Consider the following 24,571-nt stretch of genomic DNA (forward strand, 5'->3'; position numbering starts at 1 on the left):
TTACTTGGTCCATTTCTGACACCTCTCTCCTCTTCCTTGATCTCTCTGTCTCCATCTCTGGAGACTGACTATCTACTGAGATCCTTTCGCTGCCTTAACAGCGACAGAGTTCCTCTTGCCCTTACTTACCACCCCATGTCACTCTCCACAACTTCTGCTATCTTCATCAGGATCCTACCACTAAACACATCCCACCCCCCCACTCTCCGATCCTACCACTAAACACATCCCACCCCCCCCCACTCTCCCATCCTACCACTAAACACATCCCACCCCCCCACTCTCCCATCCTACCACTAAACACATCCCACCCCCCCACTCTCCCATCCTACCACTAAACACATCCCAACCCCCCACTCTCCCATCCTACCACTAAACACATCCCACCCCCCCCACTCTCCCATCCTACCACTAAACACATCCCAACCCCCCCACTCTCCCATCCTACCACTAAACACATCCCAACCCCCCCACTCTCCGATCCTACCACTAAACACATCCCAACCCCCCCACTCTCCCATCCTACCACTAAACACATCCCACCCCCCCACTCTCCCATCCTACCACTAAACACATCCCAACCCCCCACTCTCCCATCCTACCACTAAACACATCCCACCCCCCCCACTCTCCCATCCTACCACTAAACACATCCCAACCCCCCCACTCTCCCATCCTACCACTAAACACATCCCAACCCCCCCACTCTCCGATCCTACCACTAAACACATCCCAACCCCCCCACTCTCCGATCCTACCACTAAACACATCCCACCCCCCCACTCTCCCATCCTACCACTAAAAACATCCCAACCCCCCACTCTCCCATCCTACCACTAAACACATCCCAACCCCCCACTCTCCCATCCTACCACTAAACACATCCCAACCCCCCACTCTCCCATCCTACCACTAAACACATCCCACCCCCCACTCTCTGATCCTACCACTAAACACATCCCAACCCCCCACTCTCCGATCCTACCACTAAACACATCCCACCCCCCAACTCTCCCATCCTACCACTAAACACATCCCACACCCCCACTCTCCGATCCTACCACTAAACACATCCCAACCCCCCCACTCTCCGATCCTACCACTAAACACATCCCACCCCCCCACTCTCCCATCCTACCACTAAACACATCCCACCCCCCCCACTCTCCCATCCTACCACTAAACACATCCCACCCCCCACTCTCCCATCCTACCACTAAACACATCCCACCCCCCCACTCTCCGATCCTACCACTAAACACATCCCACCACCCCCCACTCTCCGATCCTACCACTAAACACATCCCAACCCCCCCACTCTCCGATCCTACCACTAAACACATCCCACCCCCCCACTCTCCGATCCTACCACTAAACACATCCCACCCCCCCACTCTCCGATCCTACCACTAAACACAGCCCAACCCCCCCCACTCTCCGATCCTACCACTAAACACATCCCACCCCCCCCACTCTCCCATCCTACCACTAAACACATCCCAACCCCCCCACTCTCCGATCCTACCACTAAACACATCCCAACCCCCCACTCTCCGATCCTACCACTAAACACATCGCAGCCCCCCCACTCTCCGATCCTACCACTAAACACATCCCACCCCCCCACTCTCCGATCCTACCACTAAACACATCCCACCCCCCCACTCTCCGATCCTACCACTAAACACAGCCCAACCCCCCCCACTCTCCGATCCTACCACTAAACACATCCCACCCCCCCCACTCTCCCATCCTACCACTAAACACATCCCAACCCCCCCACTCTCCGATCCTACCACTAAACACATCCCACCCCCCCACTCTCCGATCCTACCACTAAACACATCGCAGCCCCCCCACTCTCCGATCCTACCACTAAACACATCCCACCCCACCACTCTCCGATCCTACCACTAAACACATCCCACCCCCCCACTCTCCGATCCTACCACTAAACACATCCCAACCCCCCCCACTCTCCGATCCTACCACTAAACACATCCCAACCCCCCCCCACTCTCCGATCCTACCACTAAACACATCCCACCCCCCCCACTCTCCGATCCTACCACTAAACACATCCCACCCCCCCACTCTCCCATCCTACCACTAAACACATCCCAACCCCTCCCACTCTCCCATCCTACCACTAAACACATCCCAACCCCCCCCACTCTCCGATCCTACCACTAAACACATCCCACCCCCCCACTCTCCCATCCTACCACTAAACACATCCCACCACCCCACTCTCCGATCCTACCACTAAACACATCCCACCCCCCCCACTCTCCGATCCTACCACTAAACACATCCCAACCCCTCCCACTCTCCGATCCTACCACTAAACACATCCCAACCCCCCACTCTCCGATCCTACCACTAAACACATCCCACCACCCCCCACTCTCCGATCCTACCACTAAACACATCCCAACCCCCCCACTCTCCGATCCTACCACTAAACACATCCCACCCCCCCACTCTCCGATCCTACCACTAAACACATCCCACCCCCCCCACTCTCCGATCCTACCACTAAACACAGCCCAACCCCCCCCACTCTCCGATCCTACCACTAAACACATCCCACCCCCCCCCACTCTCCCATCCTACCACTAAACACATCCCAACCCCCCCACTCTCCGATCCTACCACTAAACACATCCCAACCCCCCCACTCTCCGATCCTACCACTAAACACATCCCACCCCCCCACTCTCCGATCCTACCACTAAACACATCCCACCCCCCCACTCTCCGATCCTACCACTAAACACAGCCCAACACCCCCCACTCTCCGATCCTACCACTAAACACATCCCACCCCCCCCACTCTCCCATCCTACCACTAAACACATCCCAACCCCCCCACTCTCCGATCCTACCACTAAACACATCCCACCCCCCCACTCTCCGATCCTACCACTAAACACATCGCAGCCCCCCCACTCTCCGATCCTACCACTAAACACATCCCACCCCCCCACTCTCCGATCCTACCACTAAACACATCCCACCCCCCCACTCTCCGATCCTACCACTAAACACAGCCCAACCCCCCCCACTCTCCGATCCTACCACTAAACACATCCCACCCCCCCCACTCTCCCATCCTACCACTAAACACATCCCAACCCCCCCACTCTCCGATCCTACCACTAAACACATCCCACCCCCCCACTCTCCGATCCTACCACTAAACACATCGCAGCCCCCCCACTCTCCGATCCTACCACTAAACACATCCCACCCCCCCACTCTCCGATCCTACCACTAAACACATCCCACCCCCCCACTCTCCGATCCTACCACTAAACACATCCCAACCCCCCCCACTCTCCGATCCTACCACTAAACACATCCCAACCCCCCCCCACTCTCCGATCCTACCACTAAACACATCCCACACCCCACTCTCCGATCCTACCACTAAACACATCCCACCCCCCCACTCTCCCATCCTACCACTAAACACATCCCAACCCCTCCCACTCTCCCATCCTACCACTAAACACATCCCAACCCCCCCCACTCTCCGATCCTACCACTAAACACATCCCACCCCCCCACTCTCCCATCCTACCACTAAACACATCCCACCACCCCACTCTCCCATCCTACCACTAAACACATCCCACCACCCCACTCTCCGATCCTACCACTAAACACATCCCACCCCCCCACTCTCCGATCCTACCACTAAACACATCCCAACCCCCCCACTCTCCGATCCTACCACTAAACACATCCCACCCCCCCCACTCTCCCATCCTACCACTAAACACATCCCACCCCCCCCACTCTCCGATCCTACCACTAAACACATCCCAACCCCCCCACTCTCCGATCCTACCACTAAACACATCCCAACCCCCCCCCACTCTCCCATCCTACCACTAAACACATCCCACCCCCCCACTCTCCCATCCTACCACTAAACACATCCCAACCCCCCCACTCTCCGATCCTACCACTAAACACATCCCACCCCCCCACTCTCCGATCCTACCACTAAACACATCCCAACCCCCCTACTCTCCGATCCTACCACTAAACACATCCCAACCCCCCCACTCTCCGATCCTACCACTAAACACATCCCACCCCCCCACTCTCCCATCCTACCACTAAACACATCCCAACCCCCCACTCTCCCATCCTACCACTAAACACATCCCAACCCCCCCCACTCTCCCATCCTACCACTAAACACATCCCAACCCCCCCACTCTCCCATCCTACCACTAAACACATCCCAACCCCCCCACTCTCCCATCCTACCACTAAACACATCCCAACCCCCCACTCTCCCATCCTACCACTAAACACATCCCAACCCCCCCCCACTCTCCCATCCTACCACTAAACACATCCCACCCCCCCACTCTCCGATCCTACCACTAAACACATCCCAACCCTCCCACTCTCCCATCCTACCACTAAACACATCCCACCCCCCCACTCTCCCATCCTACCACTAAACACATCCCAACCCCCCCCCACTCTCCGATCCTACCACTAAACACATCCCACCCCCCCACTCTCCCATCCTACCACTAAACACATCCCAACCCCCCCACTCTCCCATCCTACCACTAAACACATCCCACCCCCCCACTCTCCGATCCTACCACTAAACACATCCCACCCCCCCACTCTCTCATCCTACCACTGAACACATCCCAACCCCCCACTCTCCCATCCTACCACTAAACACATCCCACCCCCCCCACTCTCCGATCCTACCACTAAACACATCCCAACCCCCCCCCACTCTCCCATCCTACCACTAAACACATCCCACCCCCCCACTCTCCCATCCTACCACTAAACACATCCCAACCCCCCCCCACTCTCCGATCCTACCACTAAACACATCCCACCCCCCCACTCTCCCATCCTACCACGAAACACATCCCAACCCCCCCACTCTCCCATCCTACCACTAAACACATCCCACCCCCCCACTCTCCGATCCTACCACTAAACACATCCCACCCCCCCCACTCTCCGATCCTACCACTAAAACACATCCCACCCCCCACTCTCCGATCCTACCACTAAACACATCCCAACCCCCCCCACTCTCCGATCCTACCACTAAACACATTCCCCTGCACTATCCGATCCTACCACTAAACACATCCCACCCCCCCCACTCTCCGATCCTACCACTAAACACATCCCACCCCCCCACTCTCCCATCCTACCACTAAACACATCCCACCCCCCCCACTCTCCGATCCTACCACTAAACACATCCCACCCCCCCCCACTCTCCCATCCTACCACTAAACACATCCCAACCCCCCCACTCTCCGATCCTACCACTAAACACATCCCAACCCCCCCCCACTCTCCGATCCTACCACTAAACACATCCCACCCCCCCCACTCTCCGATCTTACCACTAAACACATCCCACCCCCCCACTCTCCCATCCTACCACTAAACACATCCCAACCCCCCCACTCTCCGATCCTACCACTAAACACATCCCACCCCCCCCACTCTCCGATCCTACCACTAAACACATCCCAACCCCTCCACTCTCCGATGCTACCACTAAACACATCCCAACCCCCCCACTATCCCATCCTACCACTAAACACATCCCAACCCCCCCACTCTCCGATCCTACCACTAAACACATCCCACCCCCCCCACTCTCCGATCCTATCAGTAAACACATCCCACCCCCCCACTCTCCCATCCTACCATTAAACACATCCCACCCCCCCACTCTCCCATCCTACCACTAAACACATCCCACCGCCCAACTCTCCGATCCTACCACTAAACACATCCCACCCCCCCACTCTCCGATCCTACCACTAAACACATCCCAACCCCCCCCACTCTCCGATCCTACCACTAAACACATCCCAACCCCCCCCACTCTCCCATCCTACCACTAAACACATCCCAACCCCCCCACTCTCCGATCCTACCACTAAACACATCCCAACCCCCCCACTCTCCCATCCTACCACGAAACACATCCCACCCCCCCACTCTCCCATCCTACCACTAAACACATCCCACCCCCCCCACTCTCCCATCCTACCACTAAACACATCCCACCCCCCCACTCTCCCATCCTACCACTAAACACATCCCAACCCCCCCACTCTCCGATCCTACCACTAAACACATCCCACCCCCCCCACTCTCCCATCCTACCACTAAACACATCCCACCCCCCCACTCTCCGATCCTACCACTAAACACATCCCAACCCCCCCACTATCCCATCCTACCACTAAACACATCCCACCCCTCCACTCTCCGATCCTACCACTAAACACATCCCACCCCCCCACTCTCCCATCCTACCACTAAACACATCCCACCCCCCCACTCTCCGATCCTACCACTAAACACATCCCACCCCCCCACTCTCCGATCCTACCACTAAACACATCCCACCCCCCCCACTCTCCGATCCTACCACTAAACACATCCCAACCCCCCCCACTCTCCGATCCTACCACTAAATACATCCCACCCCCCCACTCTCCGATCCTACCACTAAACACATCCCACCCCCCACTCTCCGATCCTACCACTAAACGCATCCCAACCCCCCCCCACTCTCCCATCCTACCACTAAACACATCCCACCCCCCCCACTCTCCGATCCTACCACTAAACACATCCCAACCCCCCCCCACTCTCCCATCCTACCACTAAACACATCCCACCCCCCCACTCTCCCATCCTACCACTAAACACATCCCACCCCCCCACTCTCCCATCCTACCACTAAACACATCCCACCCCCCCACTCTCCCATCCTACCACTAAACACATCCCACCCCCCCCACTCTCCCATCCTACCACTAAACACATCCCAACCCCCCCACTCTCCCATCCTACCACTAAACACATCCCAACCCCCCCACTCTCCGATCCTACCACTAAACACATCCCACCCCCCCACTCTCCCATCCTACCACTAAACACATCCCACCCCCCCACTCTCCGATCCTACCACTAAACACATCCCACCCCCCCACTCTCCGATCCTACCACTAAACACATCCCACCCCCCCCACTCTCCGATCCTACCACTAAACACATCCCAACCCCCCCCACTCTCCGATCCTACCACTAAATACATCCCACCCCCCCGACTCTCCGATCCTACCACTAAACACATCCCACCCCCCCGACTCTCCGATCCTACCACTAAACACATCCCAACCCCCCCACTCTCCGATCCTACCACTAAACACATCCCACCCCCCCCCACTCTCCCATCCTACCACTAAACACATCCCAACCCCCGCACTCTCCGATCCTACCACTAAACACATCCCATCCCCCCACTCTCCGATCCTACCACTAAACACATCCCACCCCCCACTCTCCGATCCTACCACTAAACGCATCCCAACCCCCCCCCACTCTCCCATCCTACCACTAAACACATCCCAACCCCCCCCACTCTCCGATCCTACCACTAAATACATCCCACCCCCCCACTCTCCCATCCTACCACTAAACACATCCCAACCCCCCCACTCTCCCATCCTACCACTAAACACATCCCACCCCCCACTCTCCCATCCTACCACTAAACACATCCCACCCCCCACTCTCCGATCCTACCACTAAACACATCCCAACCCCCCCACTATCCCATCCTACCACTAAACACATCCCACCCCCCCCACTCTCCGATCCTACCACTAAACACATCCCAACCCCTCCCACTCTCCGATCCTACCACTAAACACATCCCACCCCCCCCACTCTCCCATCCTACCACTAAACACATCCCACCCCCCCCCACTCTCCCATCCTACCACTAAACACATCCCAACCCCCGCACTCTCCGATCCTACCACTAAACACACCCCATCCCCCCACTCTCCGATCCTACCACTAAACACATCCCACCCCCCACTCTCCGATCCTACCACTAAACGCATCCCAACCCCCCCCCACTCTCCCATCCTACCACTAAACACATCCCAACCCCCCCCACTCTCCGATCCTACCACTAAATACATCCCACCCCCCCACTCTCCCATCCTACCACTAAACACATCCCAACCCCCCCACTCTCCCATCCTACCACTAAACACATCCCACCCCCCACTCTCCCATCCTACCACTAAACACATCCCACCCCCCACTCTCCGATCCTACCACTAAACACATCCCAACCCCCCCACTATCCCATCCTACCACTAAACACATCCCACCCCCCCCCACTCTCCGATCCTACCACTAAACACATCCCAACCCCTCCCACTCTCCGATCCTACCACTAAACACATCCCACCCCCCCCACTCTCCCATCCTACCACTAAACACATCCCAACCCCCCCCACTCTCCGATCCTACCACTAAACACATCCCACCCCCCCCACTCTCCCATCCTACCACTAAACACATCCCACCCCCCCACTCTCCCATCCTACCACTAAACACATCCCACCCCCCCCACTCTCCGATCCTACCACTAAACACATCCCAACCCCCCCACTCTCCCATCCTACCACTAAACACATCCCACCCCCCCCACTCTCCCATCCTACCACTAAACACATCCCACCCCCCCCACTCTCCGATCCTACCACTAAACACATTCCCCTGCACTATCCGATCCTACCACTAAACACATCCCACCCCCCACTCTCCGATCCTACCACTAAACACATCCCAACCCCCCACTCTCCGATCCTACCACTAAACACATCCCAACCCCCCCCACTCTCCCATCCTACCACTAAACACATCCCAACCCCCCCCACTCTCCCATCCTACCACTAAACACATCCCACCCCCCCACTCTCCCATCCTACCACTAAACACATCCCAACCCCCCCCACTCTCCGATCCTACCACTAAACACATCCCAACCCCCCACTCTCCCATCCTACCACTAAACACATCCCACCCCCCCCACTCTCCCATCCTACCACTAAACACATCCCAACCCCCCCACTCTCCGATCCTACCACTAAACACATCCCACCCCCCCCACTCTCCGATCTTACCACTAAACACATCCCAACCCCCCCCACTCTCCGATCCTACCACTAAACACATCCCAACCCCCCCACTCTCCGATCTTACCACTAAACACATCCCAACCCCCCCACTCTCCGATCCTACCACTAAACACATCCCACCCCCCCACTCTCCGATCCTACCACTAAACACATCCCACCCCCCAACTCTCCGATCCTACCACTAAACACATCCCAACCCCCCACTCTCCCATCCTACCACTAAACACATCCCAACCCCCGCACTCTCCGATCCTACCACTAAACACATCCCATCCCCCCACTCTCCGATCCTACCACTAAACACATCCCACCCCCCACTCTCCGATCCTACCACTAAACGCATCCCAACCCCCCCCCACTCTCCCATCCTACCACTAAACACATCCCAACCCCCCCCACTCTCCGATCCTACCACTAAACACATCCCAACCCCCCCACTCTCCGATCCTACCACTAAACACATCCCAACCCCCCCCACTCTCCGATCCTACCACTAAACACATTCCCCTGCACTATCCGATCCTACCACTAAACACATCCCACCCCCCCCACTCTCCCATCCTACCATTAAACACATCCCACCCCCCACTCTCCGATCCTACCACTAAACACATCCCAACCCCCCACTCTCCCATCCTACCACTAAACACATCCCAACCCCCCACTCTCCGATCCTACCACTAAACACATCCCAACCCCCCCTACTCTCCGATCCTACCACTAAACACATCCCACCCCCCCCACTCTCCGATCTTACCACTAAACACATCCCAACCCCCCCCCACTCTCCGATCCTACCACTAAACACATCCCAACCCCCCCACTCTCCGATCTTACCACTAAACACATCCCAACCCCCCCGACTCTCCCATCCTACCACTAAACACATCCCACCCCCCCCACTCTCCCATCCTACCATTAAACACATCCCACCCCCCCACTCTCCGATCCTACCACTAAACACATCGCAGCCCCCCCACTCTCCGATCCTACCACTAAACACATCCCACCCCCCCACTCTCCGATCCTACCACTAAACACATCCCAACCCCCCCCACTCTCCGATCCTACCACTAAACACATTCCCCTGCACTATCCGATCCTACCACTAAACACATCCCACCCCCCCACTCTCCGATCCTACCACTAAACACATCCCACCCCCCCCACTCTCCCATCCTACCATTAAACACATCCCACCCCCCACTCTCCGATCCTACCACTAAACACATCCCAACCCCCCACTCTCCCATCCTACCACTAAACACATCCCAACCCCCCCACTCTCCGATCCTACCACTAAACACATCCCAACCCCCCCTACTCTCCGATCCTACCACTAAACACATCCCACCCCCCCCACTCTCCGATCCTACCACTAAACACATCCCACCCCCCCCACTCTCCCATCCTACCACTAAACACATCCCAACCCCCCCCACTCTCCGATCCTACCACTAAATACATCCCACCCCCCCACTCTCCCATCCTACCACTAAACACATCCCAACCCCCCCACTCTCCCATCCTACCACTAAACACATCCCACCCCCCACTCTCCCATCCTACCACTAAACACATCCCACCCCCCACTCTCCGATCCTACCACTAAACACATCCCAACCCCCCCACTATCCCATCCTACCACTAAACACATCCCACCCCCCCCACTCTCCGATCCTACCACTAAACACATCCCAACCCCTCCCACTCTCCGATCCTACCACTAAACACATCCCACCCCCCCCACTCTCCCATCCTACCACTAAACACATCCCACCCCCCCCCACTCTCCCATCCTACCACTAAACACATCCCAACCCCCGCACTCTCCGATCCTACCACTAAACACATCCCATCCCCCCACTCTCCGATCCTACCACTAAACACATCCCACCCCCCACTCTCCGATCCTACCACTAAACGCATCCCAACCCCCCCCCACTCTCCCATCCTACCACTAAACACATCCCAACCCCCCCCACTCTCCGATCCTACCACTAAATACATCCCACCCCCCCACTCTCCCATCCTACCACTAAACACATCCCAACCCCCCCACTCTCCCATCCTACCACTAAACACATCCCACCCCCCACTCTCCCATCCTACCACTAAACACATCCCACCCCCCACTCTCCGATCCTACCACTAAACACATCCCAACCCCCCCACTATCCCATCCTACCACTAAACACATCCCACCCCCCCCACTCTCCGATCCTACCACTAAACACATCCCAACCCCTCCCACTCTCCGATCCTACCACTAAACACATCCCACCCCCCCACTCTCCCATCCTACCACTAAACACATCCCAACCCCCCCCACTCTCCGATCCTACCACTAAACACATCCCACCCCCCCCACTCTCCCATCCTACCACTAAACACATCCCACCCCCCCACTCTCCCATCCTACCACTAAACACATCCCACCCCCCCCACTCTCCGATCCTACCACTAAACACATCCCAACCCCCCCACTCTCCCATCCTACCACTAAACACATCCCACCCCCCCCACTCTCCCATCCTACCACTAAACACATCCCACCCCCCCCACTCTCCGATCCTACCACTAAACACATTCCCCTGCACTATCCGATCCTACCACTAAACACATCCCACCCCCCACTCTCCGATCCTACCACTAAACACATCCCAACCCCCCACTCTCCGATCCTACCACTAAACACATCCAACCCCCCCCACTCTCCCATCCTACCACTAAACACATCCCAACCCCCCCCCACTCTCCCATCCTACCACTAAACACATCCCACCCCCCCACTCTCCCATCCTACCACTAAACACATCCCAACCCCCCCCACTCTCCGATCCTACCACTAAACACATCCCAACCCCCCACTCTCCCATCCTACCACTAAACACATCCCACCCCCCCCACTCTCCCATCCTACCACTAAACACATCCCAACCCCCCCACTCTCCGATCCTACCACTAAACACATCCCACCCCCCCCACTCTCCGATCTTACCACTAAACACATCCCAACCCCCCCCACTCTCCGATCCTACCACTAAACACATCCCAACCCCCCCACTCTCCGATCTTACCACTAAACACATCCCAACCCCCCCACTCTCCGATCCTACCACTAAACACATCCCACCCCCCCACTCTCCGATCCTACCACTAAACACATCCCACCCCCCCACTCTCCGATCCTACCACTAAACACATCCCAACCCCCCACTCTCCCATCCTACCACTAAACACATCCCAACCCCCGCACTCTCCGATCCTACCACTAAACACATCCCATCCCCCCACTCTCCGATCCTACCACTAAACACATCCCACCCCCCACTCTCCGATCCTACCACTAAACGCATCCCAACCCCCCCCCACTCTCCCATCCTACCACTAAACACATCCCAACCCCCCCCACTCTCCGATCCTACCACTAAACACATCCCAACCCCCCCACTCTCCGATCCTACCACTAAACACATCCCAACCCCCCCCACTCTCCGATCCTACCACTAAACACATTCCCCTGCACTATCCGATCCTACCACTAAACACATCCCACCCCCCCCACTCTCCCATCCTACCATTAAACACATCCCACCCCCCACTCTCCGATCCTACCACTAAACACATCCCAACCCCCCACTCTCCCATCCTACCACTAAACACATCCCAACCCCCCACTCTCCGATCCTACCACTAAACACATCCCAACCCCCCCTACTCTCCGATCCTACCACTAAACACATCCCACCCCCCCCACTCTCCGATCTTACCACTAAACACATCCCAACCCCCCCCACTCTCCGATCCTACCACTAAACACATCCCAACCCCCCCACTCTCCGATCTTACCACTAAACACATCCCAACCCCCCCGACTCTCCCATCCTACCACTAAACACATCCCACCCCCCCCACTCTCCCATCCTACCATTAAACACATCCCACCCCCCCACTCTCCGATCCTACCACTAAACACATCGCAGCCCCCCCACTCTCCGATCCTACCACTAAACACATCCCACCCCCCCACTCTCCGATCCTACCACTAAACACATCCCAACCCCCCCCACTCTCCGATCCTACCACTAAACACATTCCCCTGCACTATCCGATCCTACCACTAAACACATCCCACCCCCCCACTCTCCGATCCTACCACTAAACACATCCCACCCCCCCCACTCTCCCATCCTACCATTAAACACATCCCACCCCCCACTCTCCGATCCTACCACTAAACACATCCCAACCCCCCACTCTCCCATCCTACCACTAAACACATCCCAACCCCCCCACTCTCCGATCCTACCACTAAACACATCCCAACCCCCCCTACTCTCCGATCCTACCACTAAACACATCCCACCCCCCCCACTCTCCGATCCTACCACTAAACACATCCCACCCCCCCCACTCTCCGATCTTACCACTAAACACATCCCAACCCCCCCACTCTCCGATCCTACCACTAAACACATCCCACCCCCCACTCTCCGATCCTACCACTAAACACATCCCAACCCCCCCCACTCTCCGATCCTACCACTAAACACATCCCACCCCCCCACTCTCCCATCCTACCACTAAACACATCCCAACCCCCCCACTCTCCGATCCTACCACTAAACACATCCCAACCCCCCCTACTCTCCGATCCTACCACTAAACACATCCCAACCCCCCACTCTCCGATCCTACCACTAAACACATCCCAACCCCCCCCACTCTCCGATCCTACCACTAAACACATCCCACCCCCCCCACTCTCCCATCCTACCACTAAACACATCCCAACCCCCCCCACTCTCCGATCCTACCACTAAACACATCCCAACCCCCCCACTCTCCGATCCTACCACTAAACGCATCCCAACCCCCCCCCACTCTCCGATCCTACCACTAAACACATCCCACCCCCCCACTCTCCCATCCTACCACTAAACACATCCCACCCCCCCCACTCTCCCATCCTACCACTAAACACATCCCAACCCCCCCCACTCTCCGATCCTACCACTAAACACATCCCACCCCCCCCACTCTCCGATCCTACCACTAAACACATCCCACCCCCCCCACTCTCCCATCCTACCACTAAACACATCCCAACCCCCCCACTCTCCCATCCTACCACTAAACACATCCCAACCCCCCCCACTCTCCGATCCTACCACTAAACACATCCCAACCCCCCACTCTCCGATCCTACCACTAAACACATCCCAACCCCCCCACTCTCCGATCCTATCACTAAACACATCCCAACCCCCCCCACTCTCCGATCCTACCACTAAACACATCCCAACCCCCCCACTCTCCGATCCTACCACTAAACACATCCCACCCCCCACTCTCCGATCCTACCACTAAACACATCCCAACCCCCCCCCTACTCTCCGATCCTACCACTAAACACATTCCCCTGCACTATCCGATCCTACCACTAAACACATCCCCATTCTCCTATCCTACCACTAAACACATGCCCCCACTCTCCAATCCTCCCACTCAGCACATCCTCCCACTCTCCGTTTTCTGCAGGGATCGCTCCCTTGTCCCTTCATCCCTCTCCACTAACCTGCCTCCTGGCACTTATTCCTGCAAGGGGCACAAGTGTTACACTTGCCTACTCACCACCTCTCTCAGCTCCATTCAGGTCTGTTTGGACATTTTTGGGGTTAGGACACATGGCGAATATTGACTTCAGCGACCAACCTTCAGGTCCGAATATGCATTGAAGATTAAATTTAAAATGCAGCTCAGAACAGTAAAATGCAGACCAGACAGACCAGGAAAAAGGCACTTAACTAGTGGTCTATATATGCACGAATCCCGTGAACATCCCATTGCACCGATATGACAGTAATTAACACTTATTGTGGGTGTGATGGTGGGAAGATCTAGACATTAGAAGCTGTTACATATAGCTCAAGGGAAGCATTGTAAAGATAGTTAACCATCTTAATTCCACTCCCCATTCCTATTCCAACATGTTGGTCCATGGCCTCCTCTACTCCGCGACGAAGCCACTCTCAGGTCAGAGAAGCAACACCTCATATTGCATTTGGGTAGCCTCCAACCTGATGGCACGAATATCAATTTCTCTAACAAGATATTTTCTTTCCCTCTCCACCTTTTCACTTTTTCCACTGCTCATTCTGGCTCCCCTCTTAACCCTTCTCCACTGCATCCTCTCCAAAACTTCCACTTCCTTACTATAAAGAGCTGACCAGAACTGAGTTCAATATCACAAGGATGGTCTAACCAGGGTTTATAGAGCTGCAACATTACGTGGCAGTTCTTGGAATCACATCCCCGATTAATGAAGATCAACAGGCCATATGCATTCTTACCACGGTATCAACTTGCACAGAGTGGAAATGGACGTGGAAATCCTGATAGAACTCATCAAAAATGACGCTAACACTATCTTAATGATTTTTAAAAATCATTCAAGAGACTTCCATGTTGTTGAGAATGTGTTACTACATCACAATATGCGTGCTGGCTATTAAAACAGTTATTATTTTACATGGATATCTTGAACACGTCAAAACAAACCAGTGATTTGAGAGAAATCTTACCAATTTCAACGTAACGATTGGGCAAGTCTCTTAAGTCAGTTGGATCACGCTCCTTCACGACACATACCTGAAAAGAGAAACAAGGTATTTTTTAAATTAAAATTCTACTCCTGATAAGAGGGTGTTACTTGTTGCAGCTCTGTCCATGGGTCTATGTTTCAAACAAATTGCTCACTTCTAAGTCACATGGAAGTCCATTTGGAACTTTAAACAGATGCACAAGTGCACAATAATGGCTTTATGTCACATTCTAAGGGATATACTCATGTTAATAATCATATCAATAAGATTCATTAACAGAAACCCTTTGAAAAATATTACAAGATTTAAGATTGAAGTTTACTCATCGCGTGTACTTTGAAATATACAGTGAAATGTGTTGTTTGTGTTAACAACCAACACACTCGATGGCCACAAGTGTCGCCATACCTTCCAGTGCCAACATAGCATACCCACAATGCTCTGCAGGACAGCACAGAACACAACAAAAGAGAACACAAGTTACAAGACAACAAGAGCAAAACAAGCCCTGTTCCTCCCTCGCACCCACACACATACATAGTCGTCTAACCCCCAGGTCAGGCTGTCTTCTTTGGCCTCCAACAGACTCGGATTTGGATGAGGACTTGCAAACTTGCAGGCATCAGGCCTTCAGCTACCCCAGTAGACTCGCAGAGCTCCAGTAGACTAGGAACTCCAGCCAATAGACCTTGACTTCCAGACTTCTGATTTGACCCCTGGCCTCGATCCTCGGCATCAACTCCAGAACCCGCCGATCATGATCACTGAACAGCAGGCCTCGAACTCCGGTCTCACCGATTCGCAAACGCTCCAGAACCAGCTGACAGGTCACTGACTCTGTTGGGCCAACGGCCCTCATCCACACTGATCTGCCGACCTGATATAAAGGCTAGGTCTGTGGAGGTCTCACGTTCACATCACTGGCCTTCAAACCTTAAAACTCCAACTTGCCCTCTAATTTCTCCACTAATCTGTACGAACTGAACAATTAATTTGGATTGCATCATTCTCTAATAAGTAATCTATTAAATTATTAAACTTACACATACTCTGGAGCCACTTTATTAGGTACGCCGGCTCATTAATGCAAATATCTAATCAGCCAATCATGTGGCAGCAGCTCAATGCATAAAAGAATGCAGACACGGTCAAGAGGTTCGGTTGTTGTTCAGACCAAACATCAGAATGGGGAAGAAATGTGATCTAACTGACTTTGACCATGGAATGGTTGTTGGTGCCACACAGGATGGTTTGAGTATCTCAGAAACTGCTGAACCTCTGGGACTTTTCATACACAACAGTCTCTAGAGCTTACAGAGGATGGTGCGAAAAACGAAAACATCCAGTTGGCAGCAATTCTGTGGGCAAAAGCCCCTTGTTAATGAGACAGGTCAGAGGAGAATGGCCAGACTGGTTCAAGCTGACAGGAAGGCTCAAATATCCACGCATTACAATAGTGGTGTAGTGGAAAAGAACATCTCTGAGCACACAACATGTTGAAAATTGAAATGGATGGGCTACAACAGCAGAAGACCACGGATATATACACTCTGTGGTCATTTCGTTCAGTATCTCCTGAACCTAATGAAGTTGCCACTGAGAGTATATTCCCATAACAGACAATATCATTAGTAAAAAGAGTAGATTCAAACATTGTCCCGTGTTTCTCCCAACTGGGTACGAGCAGGTACTCAGAGAGGAACAGCAAAAGACGTTTTCCCACGATGATAGATAGATATATATACTTTATTGATCCCGAGGGAAATTGGGTTTCGTTACGGCTGCACCAACCAAGAATAGAGCATAAATATAGCAATACAAAAACCACAAACAATCAAACAACAAAATGCAAACTATGCCAGATGGAAATAAGTCCAGGACTAGCCTATTGGCTCAGGGTGTCTGACCCTCCACGGGAGGAGCTGCAAAGTTCAATGGCCACAGGCAGGAACGACCTCCCGTGATGCTCAGTGTTGTATCTCGGTGGAATATGGCCAGAGTCCAACAGCAAAAATTTCAATATCCGGTCTACAAACACGTTCCTTGATCGTAATATGACCAGGATTGCACCATCCGTTGTTAACCAGAACAGTAAGCCCCAACTCCTTTACGCTTACTGCTCTCAGTGCACTTCCGGTCAGCCCGAACGGTCTGGAAGCCGTCCATGGAAAAGTTTTGATCGGGTATGTCCTCGTGCAGCCCCGTTCCAGTAAAACACATAACACTGCACTCCCGAAATGTTCTCTGAGGCCTGGCTAGCACCGTGAACTCGTCCATTTTATTACCCACCTCCTCTTCTCCATAAGATAACACTAAAACCTCTGTATTCAAAGGCTAGCAACGTGGGCAATGGATGAAGGAAATCCAGAGTCTACTCCGTGTTCGCAGGCCATCTAGGATCAGATTCCCGTGCGAGCAGGTGGCACAAGAGCCAGCGAATCGGTGCGCCTGAAGTTTGAGCCTGGAGTTCAGGGTACTGTCACTGGCTAGTCCGGGAGTCGTTAGCACAGATCTGAACCAGAGGGTAAATCAGAAGTTGAAGCCTGATGGACAAAGCCCGGAGGCTGGAGGCCTGGTCTGGAGTTGGAGAACTGTCTGTGTGTATGGGTTTCTGGTTGTGTGGGAGGAAAAGTGTTTGTTTTGCTGTTGTTGTTTTGTTGCTTGCTGTGTTCTGTGTTGTTCTACCATTGGCATGCTGTGCTGATACTGGATGCGTGGTGACATTATAGACTGTCCCCAGCACATCCTCGGGTGTGCTGATTGTTAACGCTTTCCGCTGTAGGTTTCAATGTACAACGATAACTAAATCATATTCTGAATCAGAAATACATTAACCATCATTAAACTCAAAGCTATTAAAACATTAGATCAAAATTACGATTGCTACCTGAACTGATCCATCTTGATAGTTCAGGATGAAAGGAAACTTTCAAAAAGTTGTCTTTGAAGTTAAGTAGAACGTACCTTAACAGATGTTGCCCAACCTATAATGAGCGTTAGGTTGTCCTTCCAGCACAGGCTGCAGAGATACATATCCGGCCGAAAGTCTGTGTTGTCCCGAGCAATATTTGTGATTCGCTGCTTTGAGCTGGCATCGTATATCTTGACTCCCTAAAAAATGGATTGAGTATGGTAAGTAGAATTTGACAAATTTAATGTGATTTTCCATTAAAGGAGGAGATGGTTCTTGTCGGAATGGAAGAAGGACGTCACCATAATCTTGACATCCCATGGCCTTAATTTTTCAAGGATAAAGATGATAGATCAATTCCTAGTTTTCTAAAATACTTCTTTGAAAACATCGTATTTCTAATAAAGAAACGTGTTTAGGACCAGTAATCCGCATAGTTAATAGCTTCTATCTAAGAAAAGTAAGTTTCCAAAATGTCCTTAGTTATTGATAAACACCAGAAGGTCTGCAGATCCAAAGCAACACCACACAAGATGCTGGAGGAACTCAGCAGATCAGGCAGCATCTATGGAAATGAACAAACAGTTGACGTTTCAGGTCGAGGCCCTTCAAGGAAGGGTGTCAGCCCAAAATGTCGACTGTTTGTTGCTCAGTTATGGATGTTAAGAGCCTAAACAGGGAGTAATGCATTTGGGAAACGTGGAGGGGAACGACAAAACTTCATCTCCTTTCCCATGGTAGAAATTGGTGTTATCAACACATTCTCTGAAATGCAAGATATCCAAGATTTTCTTAGAACATAAGACACAGGAACAGAAATAGGCGATTTGTTCCATCGAGTCTGCTCCTCCATTCCATCATGGCTGATTTACTGTCCCTTCCATCCCATTCTCTTGCCTTCAACCCATAACCTTTGATGTCCCAGATCAAGAACATATTAACGTGCACTTTAAATATACCCAAGAAATACACAAGGAGTACACTGGCTCTAAACAAAAATATCACCATTAAAATCAGGAACGTTGGAAACAACATATTCTTTCTTCCATGAGTCCTGGCCAGAACTTTGTCTACTCTTCTCAAGGGCTCGATAAAACAGCCAATATAATGAAACAGCCCACTCACCCATCTTGGACATTCTCTCTTCTCCCCCCTTCCATCAGGCAGAAGATCCAAAAGCCTGAATATATGTACCACCAGGCTCAAGGGCAGATTCTATCCTGCTATTATAAACATAAGACCATAAGGTACAGGAACAGAATTGGGCCATTTGGCCTATCGAGTCTGCTCCGCCATTTCATCATGGCTGATCCATTTCCCCTCTCAGCCCTAACTTCCTGCCTTCTCCCATATCCCTTCATGCTCTGACTAATCAAGAATCTATCAACCTCTGCCTTAAACATATCCAATGACTTGGTCTCCACATCTGCCAGTGGCAATGAATTCCACAGATTCACCACTCTCTGGCTAAAAGAAATTCCTCCATATCTCCATTCTAAAAGGACACCTCTCCATTCTGAGGCTGTAACACTACTGGATGATCCACTAACACAATAAGATAGATACTTGACCTCCCAATCTACCATGTTGTGATTGTATACCTCACTATTTACCTGCACTGTAGTTTCTTGTTAACTGAAACATTTCATTCTGCACTCTGTTATTGCTTTGCCTTGTACCACCTCAACACACTGTTGAGATGAATTGATTTGTATTGGCACATGCAAGCCAAAGTTCTTCATTCATTACTTGTAACGAGCCTTCACAATAATCTTTCAAGAATCAATAGATTCTTCCATGCTTCCAGAGGACTGGAAAATTGCAAATGTCACTCCATTCTTCAAGAAGGGAGAGAGGCAAAATAAAGGAAACTATAGGCCAGTTAGTCTGACCTCAGCTATTGGGAAGATGTTGGAGTCGATTGTTAGGGATATGGTTTTGAGGTACTTGGAGGTACATGATAAAACAGGCTGTAGACAGCTTGGTTTCATTAAGAGAAAATCTTGCCTGACAAATCTGTTGGAATTCTTTGAGGAAATAACAAGCAGGATAGACAAAGATGAATTGGTTGATGTTGTGTACTTGGATTTTCAGAAGGCCTTTGACAAGATGCCGCACATGAGGCTGCTTAACAAGTTAACAGCCCATGATATTACAGGAAAGATTCTATCCTGATTGGCAGGAGGCAAAGAGTGGGAATAAAGGGAGTCTTTTCTGGTTGGCTGCCGGAGACAAGGGTCTGTGTTGGGACCAATTCTTTTTACGTTACATTCTAATGTTACATTATTACATCATAATTTGGATGATAGAATTGATGGCTTTGTGACTAAGTTTGCGGATGATACGAATAAAAGAACAAAGTGAGAGAAATCAGATTTACACCTCCAGTTTACTTGCCCTCTTCCTCTTTATTAATAATTCCTTAAATGTCTGCGCATTATTGGAAAGCAGCAGATTCCTTACCGCACTGTTTGACCATGCAATGAGGCTGCCTCTCCATTTCACATTCGTGATGGTGCCTTCTCCTTCGTGCAACACCGTCATCTTCCACCGGTTCAGCCAGTTCCGTTCGTACAGCAGCAACTAGCAGCAAACGTGTGGAAACAGAAGGGAGAGGAAGTGAGAAAAGATTGAAAATTACTGCAAATATCACAAGTCCAGCTACAATCTTCTTAATTTATTATATTGTGAGTTATCCTTTACTAAATTAAACTTTTCAAAATTAGGGAAGTCTGAAACTTAACTTATGCACTTTACTTGGTTTATCTACTGTATGTGTAATTTATTTGTAGATTTAATTCTTTCTTTTCTAAGTTATTGCGTGTTGCGTGTACTACTGCGTTTGACACCCTGGTCCGGAGAAACATTGTCTCACTTGGCAGCATACATGACAATAAACTTGACTTGGACTTGAACTTGGTAATGTATAAGCCATAACAATGCCTTGGATTGTTCCCTGTGCAGACTCTGGTTCGTTTTTTCACTTACAGATACATCACAGTAAGAGGACCTTCTGCCCATAATGCCCATGTTGCCCAATTACACCCATGTGACCAATTCACCTACTAACCCGTAAGTCTTGGAGTGCAGTTCGATACTGGTGCACTCGGAGGAAACCGACTCCAGCATTCTGGATTGCCAGCATTTGCAGAATCTCTTGTATTTAGGCTTTGTTAAATGTGGTGAGAGAGTCATAGAGTTATATAAACACAGAAACTGGCCCTTCAGCCCAACTGGTCCATTCTGACCCACAGCAACCTCTCTATTTGTGCTCATAGCCCTCTAAGAACCTGCCATCCAAACGGACCGTAAATGCTGCAATCGTACTCAACTCACCCAGTTCTTCTGGCAGTTCATTCCGGGTACTCACTAATTATCCCTTCAATACTATTAGTCACCATAAGTACCCAAATTCAAATCTTAAAGGCAACATTGCCACTGATGGAAATGTGTTAATTGATTCACAAGTAGAAAATCAAGCCAATTATTGGCTGTCGAGAGCTCACTGAGAAGAACAGGAAAATGAGAGATGAGGCCAATCGAATCCATGGGCGATGGTGGGAGGTAAGACCAGAATCAGATGATAACGGAGTTGCTGCCTCACAGCACCGGAGACCCAGGTTCAACGCAGAGCTTGGGTGTTCCAGTTATTTATTTAGCGGTACAGTATGGAGTGGGTCCTTCCAGCCCTTTGTACCCAACAACCCCAATTAACCCTAACCTAATCCATATAACCATATAACAATTACAGCACTGAAACAGGCCATCTCAGCCCTTCTAGTCCGTGCCGAACGCTTACTCTCACCTAGTCCCACCGACCTGCACTCAGCCCTTAACCCTCCATTCCTTTCCTGTCCATATATCTATCCAATTTAACTTTAAACGACAACATCGATCCTGCCTCAACCACTTCTGCTGGAAGCTCGTTCCACACAGCTACGACTCTCTGAGTAAAGAAGTTCCCCCTCATGTTACCCCTAAACTTTTGCCCCCTAACTCTCAACTCATGTCCTCTTGTTTGAATCTCCCCTACTCTCAATGGAAAAAGCCTATCCACGTCAGCTCTATCTATCCCCCTCATAATTTTAAATAGCTCTATTAAGTCCCCCCTCAACTGTCTATGCTCCAAAGAATAAAGACCCAACTTGTTCAGCCTTTCTCTGTAACTTAGGTGCTGAAATCCAGGTGACATTCTAGTAAATCTTCTCTGTACTCTCTCAATTTTGTTGACATCTTTCCTATAATCGGTGACCAGAACTGTACACAATACTCCAAATCATGGGACAATCTACAATGACCAATTAACCTATCTGATACGTCTTTGGACTGTGGGAGGAAACCGGAGCATCCAGAGAAAACCCACACGTTCCATGAGGAGGACGGCCAGACTCCTTACAGTAGGTGCCAGAATTGAACTCCAAACTCCGACATCCCAAGCTGTAAGTCAGCCAATCATCAGCTTGTTCCTCGCTCTCCGACCCAGACCGTGCTGCTACGATTCAGCCCCACGTCCACTCCAGCGATGGCCAATCATCAACTTGTTCCTCACTCTCCGACCCAGACCGTGCTGCTACGATTCAGCCCCACGTCCACTCCAGCGATGGCCAAACATCAGCTCGTTCCTCGCTCTCCGACCCAGACCGTGCTGCTACGATTCAGCCCCACATCCACTCCAGCGATGGCCAAACATCAGCTCGTTCCTCGCTCTCCGACCCAGACCGTGCTGCTACGATTCAGCCCCACGTCCACTCCAGCGATGGCCAAACATCAGCTTGTTCCTCGCTCTCGGGCTCGGTTCCCACTGCATTGATGCAGTCCGTACCCGCCGTGCCGCCACAACCATACTGCGCCTCTGAGGCTCCAGCTCACAGACTCTCCCAGAACACCGTAAAAATGCCAAGTTGTACAGGCACTTCAAAAGCACTCCTCCGAAAGGGAAGTTACAGGCTACTGATCGCAGTGTTTGTTGGCCAGAGAAAAACTGTGATTAACAGAGTAGTTGGCAGATTTGTTTGTTGCCACTAAAGCATCACTGTGTCTCACCAACTTCACCTTACACCGGAAGGAATTTCTTTGAGAAATAACAGGATAGACAAAGGAGAGTCAGTGGATTTTGTGTACTTGGATTTTCAGAAGGCTTTTAACAAGGTGCCGCACATGAGACTGCTTAACAAGATAAGAGCCCGTGGTCTTATGGGAAAGGTACTAGCAAGAATAGAAAATTGGCTGATTGGCAGGAGGCAAAGAGTCGGAATAAAGGGGGTCTATTCTGTTTGATTGCCACTGAATAATGGTGTTCTGGTATGGGGACTGCTTCTTTTTACTTTGTATGTCAATGATTTGGATAAGGGAGTCAATGACTTTGTGCCAGGTTTGAAGACGATATGAAGATAAGTGAAAGGGAATGTATGTTGTTGTTTTGCAGCAGCATTAGAGCGCAATATATTTAAAAAACTACAAATTACAATAAGAATATGTATCAAAAATTAAATTAAGTAAGCCATAGGAAATAGGAGCTATTCGGCTACTTGGCCCATTTTAGTCTGCTTTGCCATTCCATCGTGGCTGATTTATTATCCCTCTCAATCTCATTCCCCTGTCTTCTCACTATAACCTTTAATATGCTTACCAAATATATCAGCCTCCACTTCAAATATATGTAAAGACGTGGCTTCCACACTGACTGTGACAATGAGTTCCACAGATTCACCACCCTCTGCATAAAATGATGGTTGCATTCTTCGAGGATTCTTTTGAGGGTTTTATAGTACAAGTCTTGAGGGCAATGGGATAAAATAGCATCATTGTTTGCACCCGTTCTGTATATTTTTGATATCCACTTCAATACTTAGTGGTCAAATTTTTGCTGGGTTTTTTCTTTCATTATTCAGGTTATGCACCCAGACATCCCACTTATGGTCATTTTAATTTGTTCCACGGTGCGCAGTTCGAATTGAATTACAGAGTTTGCCGGCTCCTAGCACATCCAAGGGTTTCATTATTTGTCAGGAATTGAGCCATGG

At 51.4% G+C, this 24,571-nt stretch overlaps 1 protein-coding gene across 2 annotated transcripts in view; it reads right to left on the reverse strand.

Annotated features, from left to right (window-relative positions):
- vps41 (VPS41 subunit of HOPS complex) overlaps positions 1-24,571 on the reverse strand; it is a 241,139-nt gene that overhangs the window by 100,408 nt on the left and 116,160 nt on the right. For both annotated transcript variants that reach the window (XM_072252115.1, XM_072252108.1), the window contains exons 8-10: positions 21,012-21,131; positions 18,602-18,748; positions 15,617-15,683 (exon numbers count right to left, since the gene is read on the reverse strand). In XM_072252115.1, the coding sequence (XP_072108216.1) occupies positions 15,617-15,683; positions 18,602-18,748; positions 21,012-21,131 (334 nt within the window). The remainder of the gene's footprint in view (positions 1-15,616; positions 15,684-18,601; positions 18,749-21,011; positions 21,132-24,571) is intronic.

Source organism: Mobula birostris, chromosome 1, assembly GCF_030028105.1.
Source record: "Mobula birostris isolate sMobBir1 chromosome 1, sMobBir1.hap1, whole genome shotgun sequence".
Classification (NCBI taxonomy): Eukaryota; Metazoa; Chordata; class Chondrichthyes; order Myliobatiformes; family Myliobatidae; genus Mobula; species Mobula birostris.